Source organism: Panulirus ornatus, chromosome 18, assembly GCF_036320965.1.
Source record: "Panulirus ornatus isolate Po-2019 chromosome 18, ASM3632096v1, whole genome shotgun sequence".
Lineage (NCBI taxonomy): Eukaryota > Metazoa > Arthropoda > Malacostraca > Decapoda > Palinuridae > Panulirus > Panulirus ornatus.
In genome coordinates this window covers 51,179,871-51,190,416 of record NC_092241.1, presented here as the reverse complement: position 1 = coordinate 51,190,416, position 10,546 = coordinate 51,179,871, and the positions used below count along the sequence as shown (strand labels likewise).

The 10,546-nt window shown below is 45.8% G+C and overlaps 1 protein-coding gene across 1 annotated transcript in view; it reads right to left on the bottom strand.

Annotated features, from left to right (window-relative positions):
• The window catches only part of LOC139754943 (uncharacterized), a 56,431-nt gene extending 50,368 nt beyond the window's left edge, over positions 1–6,063 (bottom strand). Inside the window, 2 exon segments of the mRNA XM_071672762.1 lie at positions 4,885–5,297; positions 5,994–6,063. Of these exon segments, the coding sequence (XP_071528863.1) occupies positions 4,885–5,037 (153 nt within the window). The 5' untranslated portion in view covers positions 5,038–5,297; positions 5,994–6,063.
• Between the last annotated feature and the right edge of the window lie 4,483 nt (positions 6,064–10,546).

Sequence of the window (10,546 nt, the reverse complement as noted above, 5' to 3'; positions counted from 1 at the left end):
CCAGTAACGAACGACATGTTTTGACCCCCCCCCTCCCACCAAACCACACTATCAACGGGAGCTAACGAGGCGTTTCCACCCCACTAACCACCATCTGACATTAATATCCCAACTCACCTTAGAAACCCCAGAAAAGACCAGCATTATCTTCGCCCCCACCCCCCCACCTTCCTACACACACACACACACACACACACAGACGGTCAGCGCCGACCTGACCTGTGACCTGACCTATGACCTCCATGAACACACGGCATCAAATGGCTGGTTTAAAATATGAAGGGAAGGTTTATATATTCATTAATGCCTGGTTTAATATGAAGGGAAGGTTTATTTATTCGTCAATGGCAGTTTTAATATGAAGGGAAGGTTTATATATTCATTAACGCCTGGTTTAATAAGAAGGGAAGGTTTATATTCGTCAATGCCTGGTTTAATATGAAGAGAGGGGAAGGTTTATGAATATTCATCAATGGCTGGTTTAATATGAAGAGAAGGTTTTACATAAATTAACGCCTTGTTTTATGAAAGGAAGGTTTATATATTCATCAATGGGTTTAATATGAAGTGAAGGGGAAGGTTTATGAATATTCATCAATGGCTGGTTTAATATGAAGGGAAGGTTTATATTCATCAATGCCTGGTTTAATATGAAGGGAAGGTTTATATACAATCATCTCAAAATAAAATCTCTTAATTATTCAATTCTATTTAAAAACTCATGACTTCATCTCAGAATTTTTGTTTCTTAAAAAAATTTCAATTTCTATTTGAAAACCCTTGACTTCGTGAATACATTAAGGTAAATCATTAAATCAATTATTGTACACTAAACCGCCCAGTTCAGTAAGTGATGCCAAATACTTTAAATTACTATGTGTGTGTGTGTTGATCTATCAATACATAATGTAAGGGACTTTTTTTTATTTTAACCTTGCAGACTTTTATAAAAGTCTAACATCTTTTCTTTTCTGTCATGTTATTTACTGAATTTCCCCTTCGACTTTTACATTCACACTTGCTCATTTATCCTGTCCACACATCCAACTATTCTCTTCGTACAGAAGTACTTCTTTCCCTCCCCCATACGTCGTCTCTAACTCTCTTTCTCGTGTCCTGTCATCGACAAACCCTCTTCCTTGTCTCCGAAACGTGTTCGATGACCCTGGCAAGACAGATCTTAGACTTGGAGGCCCATTAAAAACACCAAAACCACGAAGGAATAACATAGGATGTTACAATATGACATAGTCTTCACTCTGAGAGAAATCGTCTCTTGGGACGATGCTTTCGTTGGCTGAGGGCCGGCTGTACCACATCGACCCACTGGTCACTTAAATGGAGAAGAGGACCTGGCCCCAAAGCATATATGTAACACATACCATTTACAATATCAACGTGGAATCTTTGGCCTAACGTGATGCCACATATAGGAGCCTCAGGGTCAATTGTGAGGTGTGTACAGTACCCTCGTTCGCCCTGTGGTACACCACTGGTTTTACTTTTACCAAGTTTGGAAGGGCATCTGACACACGACCCATCGACCCAGCTCTTCTCTCCTCTTGAGCCTATCCATATATATTTTCCTTATCAGCCCACAATAATGGTGGGCGGTGTCAAAAAGACTTCCGGTAGCACACGAAAAATATATATAATCCATCTATATCTATCTTTTAAACTGCAGCTAATTATGTTTTCTAAGACCTACGCTTCGTCATGCAAAACCTTCTCTCTCTCTCAACCCCATCTTTCTTGTCGCCAAGGCAAGGCAAGGCAAGGCAGGTGGGAGTTCGTTGGCAAATGATCATCCAGTTGCATCCCGATCATCTTCTCGTTCCAGTTTAGATGTTGCATTTGCCAGAGACAGCCTTTGCTCGGTCGCCTATCATAAAACAGACACATAAAGTTTACTGTTTTTCCTCTTCCTTGGTACCATATCCCACCAGGGACAGTGATCTCATATGGATCCACATGAAACAATTCTTCAGTTTGATGATCGTCTTTCCCCACGTCCCCCTTTTTTCCCACCTCATCTTGGCAGCACTGGAGGTACAGTGCCGTTAAACTGTGAATATCCGCTGGAGCTTATTGGCCTTCGGCGCCTTACTGAAACACTTCGATTCAAAATCTCTTCCGAGTCCTTCAGTGTCATTTCACGATACCTCTGTTCCTGTCGAATTTGGGCAATACTTTAGGATCTCTCGTTCCACTGAAAAAACAAAACAAAAACAATGTCTGTTTCTCCATATGTAACTTTAAGATCTCTCGTTCCACTGAAAAAAAACCAAACAATGTTTGTTTCTCGATATGCAACCCTGTTTCCTCTCACGTTCTGCTGTACTCGCTCCTTGATCTTATGGCTTTGATAATCCTGCCTGGGTGTTATACCAGTTTTATGTTCTCGAGCTCCTCATTCCTTCCTGGTGCTGTTCTCTGAACACTATCTTATCCATCTACCATCGCTGGCACCCAACTACACACTCCTTGACGATACGCTTCGCCAAATCTCTGGCATAGAGAGAGAGAGAGAGAGAGAGAGAGAGAGAGAGAGAGAGAGAGAGAGAGAGAGAGAGAGAGAGAGAGAGAGAGAGAGAGAGAGAGAGAGAGAGAGAGTACAGTCTCGTCGAAGAACTTCTCACTCCGAAGGGATTCATCCTTTCCCTCCTACTGGAAATAGCGCAGCAGGAGCATTCAAGTCACTCATTACTATTGCTCGATCCCTCAACGGAAAATCGCTGATGCCCTCACCCACCTCCTCCCAAAACACTCACACCTCTTCCTCACTCCTCTCACCACCAGGTGATTATAGCACTACCAGTCAACCGTAACTCACTCTCACTCACATCAGCTTGGAACCCACGTCATGACACACCCCCTATAACTCCCTCTCCAGCAGACGTGCTGCCTCTTCATTTGCCTTCACCCTCGTACTAACCCTAGACTTTACTCCAAGTACATTTCCAAACCATTCTCCGTTTCCCCCTTGAACACTACTTCACTCAAGAGCCAGAACATCCAAGTTCCTCTTCCCAAACGTACTACCGATTTCTCCCTTCTCATCCTTGTTACATCCACGTACATTCAAACACCCCAGACTGAGTCTTCAAGATGGATGAGCACACCTCGCTTGGCCTCTTCTTCTGTTCCATCTTTTAGAAATTCCAACAGAGAAATGGGAGAATTCCTAGCCCATTTTCGACGTATTCTGTGACACCTAGGGAAGTGGAGGGTGTGTTCCTCCTTCCCAATCCTAGGACGTGTAAGAAAGGTAGTAAATGGTGGGATGAGGATATAAAGTTGCTAGTAACGGAGATGAGAGAGGTGTGTGTAAGCGTTACCTGCACGGAAGGAGTGCGAGTGATTGGGAGATGTACAAAAGAATGCGGCTGAAAAAGAGGAAAGATGAGAGTTGGGGTAAGAGGTTATCAGTAAACTTCATGGAGAATAAGGTGTTTTAGAAGGAGGTGAATAGTGCGAAAGGATCAAGAAAGAAAATGGGAACATCAACAGAGAGAGCAAACGGGAGGTGGCAGTGTGCAAAGATGAGGTGAAGAGAAGGTGGAGTATCATGAAAGACTTTTCGAATGTGTTAAATGAAAGTAAGGCGTGTGAGCGAGTAGGAAGAAAGGAGGGCGATTGGTCCTAGGTAGAAGATGGGTCTGCGGCAGGGATGTATCATGTCACCATGGCTGTTTTAACCAACTTATGGATGGAGTAGTGAGGGGGTAAACGCGAGGGTCTAAGGGAGAGGGCCAGATCTGTAGCCTGTTGGGTGTCGGGGAACCTGGGAGATGTCAGCTGCTGTTTGCCACTAGCACGGCTGTGGTGGCAGATTCGAGTGAGAAGCCCCTGAAGCTGGTTTCCCGAACTTGGGAGAGAGTGAGAAGAAAGAAATACGAGAGTTTATGTGAAGAAAAGTAAAGCTGTTAAGTGTGGAGAGTAGTTGGAGTGTGCGTTTAGAACGGAGAGAACCTGGGAGTTGTACCACGGCCGATGAAGAGGTCAAGGGAAAAATGTCTGTGGGCTTAGCAGTGGGAAGGGCGGCTCTGGTTGCGGTGCATTATTCATGACGGCCAGAGTGTGCATGTGAAGCTTTCCTTCGTCTGTTCCTAGCCCTGTCTCACTACATAGGAAACGGCGAACAAGTGTATGGCTGAAGGTACATATGGCGAGGTGTGCCGCAGAATAGATGGACAGATATGGTGAGAACTGATTCCGGCTGGAGACATCTCAGAGGCAGGAGGCAGAAGGGGAATATGACACACGTCATCGTGTGGAGATGGAGGAGGTGGTGTGGTGACAGAAGACTTTCCAGTCTTCCTTGACGAATGGACCCACCTCTCACATCACACACATCACACACAAGGGAGGGAGAGGAGGACTTACACATTATCATGGTCTACCTTCAGGTCCCTCGACCTGAGGACGACTTACACTACCATGGAGGTCTACCTTCAGGTCCCTCGACCTGAGGACGACTTACACTACCATGGAGGTCTACCTTCAAGTCCCTCGACCTGAGGACGACTTACACTACCATGGAGGTCTACCTTCAGGTCCCTCGACCTGGGGACGATCTACACTACCATGGAGGTCTACCTTCGACCTGGGGACGACTTACACTACCATGGAGGTCTACCTTCAGGTCCCTCGACCTGGGGACGATCTACACTACCATGGAGGTCTACCTTCAAGTCCCTCGACCTGGGGACGACTCACACTACCATGGAGGTCTACCTTCAGGTCCCTCGACCTAGGTTGAGCTCAGCCGCCCCTGAGTCGACCTAATATCTGTCATCTGATCCTCCACCCCACGTACCTGGTCACCGACGGACCCCACGATGGTTAAGAACAGCGTCAGGTAAACACCCGTGTACTACTTACGGCTGACGACGACTCGTTGAGGAGAGGGTTGTGGCGATGGCTGGTGGGCGTGTGGGCGGCCGGCACGACGCCCACCGCTGAGGCCGCCAAGACCAACACCAGCAGGAGGAGGAGGAGGAGCAGCAGTGGGCCACCAGCTGTGCCCCCGTCCATGATTCGAGACTGCGTCGCTGCCTCACCTCATGACCTCACTGGCGCGCTGAGGTCATGATGACCTTACGAGGTCGCCAGAGCTGCCATCTCCTCACGACGCCCTGAGGGTATGTGTTGGGGGGTGAGTAGGTCAGGTCAGCCTGCCTTCTTTGCTCCTCCCCCCCTCTCGTGGTGGCACCTGTCTGGTGGTTTGTCGCTAACGACGCCTCCTTTATGGTGTCATGTCATACGCGAAGGAAGGCGTGGCGCTCGTCTGAAAGCTGAGAAGGTCACCAACTGAGACACTGAGGGTGACACACCAGGGACGTGACACGTCAGGGTGACAAACGAACGAATCATGGTGACAAACTAACACGTCAGGGTGACAATCTAACACGTCAGGGTGTCAAACTAACACGTCAGGGTGTCAAACTAACACTATCAGAGTGACAGTCTAACAAGGCAGCGTCAAACTAACACATTAGGATGACAAACTAACACGTCAAGGTGACAAACTAACACGTCAGGGTGACAAACTAACACGTCAGGGTGTCAAACTAACACGTCAGGGTGTCAAACTAACACGTCAGGGTATCAAATTAACACGTCAGTGTCAAACTAACACGTCAGTGTGTCAAACTAACACGTCAGTGTCAAACTAACACGTCAGGATGAAAAACTAACACGTCAGGGATTGAAACTAACACGTCAGGATGAAAAACTAACACAGATGACAACTTTAACACGTTAGGGGTGACGATCTAACACGCCACTGTCCAAACTAACACGTCGACGTGACCAACTCCCACATACGTCAGTGTCAACACGTCAGTGACGAGACAACACATGTCACGAGAACAAAACGAACTCAAATTCGAAGGCAAACAGAACAGTCAACCAATCAAAACCTAACACGTCCAACCGTCGGCAACCATTGGCCATCAGCGACACATACAGACACACACACACACACACACCTTCCGTCACCCTTCACGGCGCGCGTCTGGGAGCCAACTGAGCGGTTCTCCTGCCGCTGATCCGGGCGTCACTGCGAGACTAAACCCCGGTCCAGCAGCCCACAACCCGACAAGGAGGTAAAATTCTCTCCTTGATGACAGATGCCGCTAAAGGGGGGGTAGTGGTGTAGTAGTACCCCCCTTTACACTACTAACCACCCCCCTCCCTTAGACCTCTCAAAACCCCCTTCCCAGGAGCCAAGGGGGAGGAGGTGAGTGAGTGCAGATCAAAGGAGCGAGTGGCCAGTGGCCGCTGGATTATCGTTTTTTATGATTAATTTATCCTTTGATCTCCCAACTTTCTTTGTCTCCTTGTCCTCCCCTCTTTTTACTTTTTTCTCCATACATATTTTTTTTTCTTCTTTTCATATTATATATATATTTTTGTGGGTCTCTTTCAGGTTGCGAGTCGGTGTTGACTCATGTTTGGGTTTAATCTCTCTCTCTCTCTCCCCGTTCCTCACAAAGGTGACGTCACTAACGGTCAAACGGTCGAATGGTGGTCTCTGAACAACTTGTTACGACGACCACTACGAACAACTTTAACTCATCTGTCCTGAGGCTTACGTCACAACCCCTTCGCAAGATACAACTCCATCACAACCTCTACGGATTCTTAGCCAAATCCTCATTAAGACTGTAGATCAGCCGCCATGTAGTCTGATGACTTTATAAGTGGGATAAATATCTATCTATCTCACTTATAAAGTCATCAGAATTCCACAGTACACTAAGTGCTTCTTTAATGATACATACACGTCTCACACATGGCGCTGAGAGTGTGCTGGCAAATATGTTGTGATCAAGTGAAGTGAAAAAAGAAACTACTGCTTCTAAATTCATTTTAAAATTCAAGATCTATCGCTACGATTCAGTCCCAGTGTCACGGGGATATAATGACTGACTTATCTATCTTGAAATTCAATATCTATCGCTACGACTCAGTTCCAGTGTCATGGTGATATAATGTCTGGCTTATCTTTTTTGATATTTCTCTGGGGCATCTTTGTCACTCTCTCCTACACGTATTATGGTTAGCGAAAGAATTCAGACATGAGAATTCAAACTTCAAAAGAGAGAATGGAGACAGTACAGTCAGGCGCCTGCCTGCATTGTGTCGGCGAAAAGAAAACGCTTTTTAGGCTGCGTATAGAAAAGGCTCTCCATGGAGAATCTAATCCTAACTTATCTCTTTAATCCCCTACTGCCGGCACGACTTAAAGTGTTTCAAAAGTCCATAAACAACGGAGGTGTTACGCCCCGGGGTATATAGTTTCAGGGATCACCCTCTTACCATCACACCAGAATAACACTTCTAACGACACATCATCTCCATCTGACGTCAAGTGGGGCCGTTGGGTGGCGTCGTGGAGATTTCACGTGATAGAAATGTATATAAATGTGGTATACTGGGGTCGACGTCCTGTCAATGGACTGGACTTTGGGCATGTGAAGCCGCCTGGGGGACACCATGGAAAGGTCTGTGGGGCCTGGTGGTGGATATAAGGAGCTGTGGTTTTCGGTGCATTACATATGACAGCTAGAGAATGGATGCAAACGGATGTGGCCATTCTTCGTCTATTTCTGGCGCTCCTTCGCTAACGTGGGAAACGGCGAGTGAATTACAATGGATCACAGGTCGACGACAGTACTTACTAGGTACACTGTAGGAAGGATGAAGGAAATAAATGAATAACGAAATAATTGTGAGCAAAACTACCATGACGAGTTCAAGTCTCAATGTTCAACATACTACTAGAAGGCGGGCTCAGCACCCGTCAACGCTGCCGCTTTTGACTGCTAACAACAGCAGTGAATTCAGCGTGAAGATTCCTCTTGGGTGAAGCCCTTAAGTACGAAGCCACGGCCCTTGAGCATAATCAGACGCCTCACTGGGTTCATATGATGGCCAAGCCACGAGCCTGACCGTAACCTTCGTCAGCGTTTCTCCGACACATAGGGAGTCTCGCTGGATAATTCATTCTCTCTCATCCAGCTAGTAACTATATACAAGACCGTGGTCCTAACTTCAACTGAGGTATATTAGACGCTGTAAAATGTCTTTCCACTAACCATCTTGGCTGTCAACGCACCCGCCGCACGTCACACTCTGAGTCATCCATCATCAACGCCTCAGTTGGAGTTCGAATGTCAGGACGTCCGAAAAGCTGACTTCGACTTCTTGCATGCCTATGCCTTCACGACTGAGTTAATGCTCAATGTGTTTTGTTCATCTTCGTCTTGTACGGTTCTCTATTAACACTTCTGGAATAGTACTCAGGATTGTGCTTTAATCAGAGATTAAAAAGTATTTCAAAGGTCGTAGAACATTGTTTTGATCGCTTCGTCAGCCTTGCCAAACCTACCTACTAACTTCTTGCCCCAGGAACCTCTTACTCCTATGGGTACCCCCTAAAGCTCCCAGGACAGCAGCCACGATCACCGGGCGGGACCACAGGTCATAGTGTGGTGACGTTGATCGTGTGTTCATGTGGGTAAAGTGCAGAGCAGTAAAGAAGTACCTACTGTCTTCACTGTACTGTTGTATCGTGGGCAGGAAGGGGCTTGAGATATGTTAAATAGGACTTCGAGCGTTGAGAGGCTGTGAGATGTCCAGATCCTTGACGAGAAAGTGTAATTCGTATATGTCTGGGGAGTGTGGTTTCAGATGGCGTTTGAGTTGAGAGAGCAGTTGTTCTTGTTTGTTTTGGGTGGCTGAAGTGGGTTGCCGCGTAAACTTTTGACTTCTGTTTGGGGGTTTGAAGGAGAAAGGTTAAGTGCTATTGCAAAGAATTGAATGTCGCTCATATTTAGGTCGGATTATGTCGAGAGGGTACTTGTTCCGTTGTGTTGTTAGTGGGTGCCTGATTGCTGGGCAGTTATTAATTGGTCTGGATGCTGTTTTAATTGGTTTGCAGGTTTGTTATTTTTGTTTTTAACAGTGTGGATAACACCTGGCGGGTGAGGCATAGTTTACGATGGAGTGTGAGATTCATTAAGGAAACCTAAGCACTTCACTGAACACTATACCAAAGCACACTACACTGGTCAGTACTGGAGCGTAACAAAGTAAGCAAATATCTGAACTTGATGGTACGACCCTTGAGTACGACGACAAGACCTTTGACCCCGAAGGTACAACCCTTATGCACGACGTTACCATGGCCTTTGCAACTGATCCTCAACAAACACAAATGATCCGTCTGTTGGTCCAGCTTCAAGCAACTTTTGATACATGCTACTACTGTCTTTTGATCCTTTCTGGCTACATGTGAAGAAATCCTTTGCCTCTGGGGTCCCTATCTTCAAGGAGAAGCTAAAGAAAACGTATAAGTCATCGGACGACTGTTGTGACCTAGGATGCAAAATACACCAAGATTACCACCAACCACTCTGGACCTATGGGTCCTCCAAAGCTTAAATCTTCTACGTGAACAACATACCAAGTTCGTCCATGACCTAACGATGTTGTGTATAGATCATCTCGAGGATGGTAGCAACATCAGGAGTTCACTTGCTATCAGCCTCTAAGAGGCCATCAACATCAACCTTATCAGAGTCGCTGAGGTTGTCCATGGCGTGCGCCGCGTCCAGGCTATCAACGACCCACCCCAAGGAGCCCTATACCATTCCAACTCTTGTCACACGAGTCGCAAATTACAGAAGGCCCATACATTCACACTACCCTCCATATGCAGTTCCTCCATAAATAAAGAACTTGCTTCACTGTTGACGTCCTTTACTGCCATGGAACATTGTATTTTTCTTATTAGGTCCAGGTGTGTTACTAGTTTCTCAACCACGCAGGAAGAGCTTTCAGGTCTGATGAAGGAGCCTTATGTTACTGCACTCCAAGGAGCAGCCTTCAGTTCCATTAAGGACTTCCTGGAGATATCTGTTCTCAGATCAAGCATGCCTGACTCCCCCGTCGATTCGTAACATCTTTAGTGGCAATTCAGGTAATCATTGCCTTTATTAGCAGAACAGCTGCTTTTGGTCATAAAAGTTGAAAGAATTCTCATTACTGAAATAAAATCATAATAATTTCTGTGGTTGTTTTCATGATGGAAATGTCTAAATGAAAAAAAACCCATAAACTTGTGAAAATGCAATTTGTCTAAATTGCATTTGGAAAAAAATGTGTAAGGAGCATGAAAAAGATGTCAGTGTCTGTATGAGTAAAGAAAGGATTGTTAGATGATACAACAGACTTGACATTTTGTGGGTACAAGTTGCTAGTTTATGTGCTAGCAAATTAAAAGAATTGTGACGTGGTGTAAGATTGGTTGATAGTATGAATGACAGAAGTAAATGTGGTAGTATATCCAGTTTGGTTCAGAACTGCCTCAGAAATATGACTTGGTGTAAGATTGGTTGATAGTATGAATGACAGAAGTAAATGTGGTAGTATATCCAGTTTGGTTCAGAACTGCCTCAGAAATATAGATATTGAGAAGACACTGACAATGAGGTTCTGTGTCAGAAGTGGAAGTAGCAAGGGGAATGAGGATACT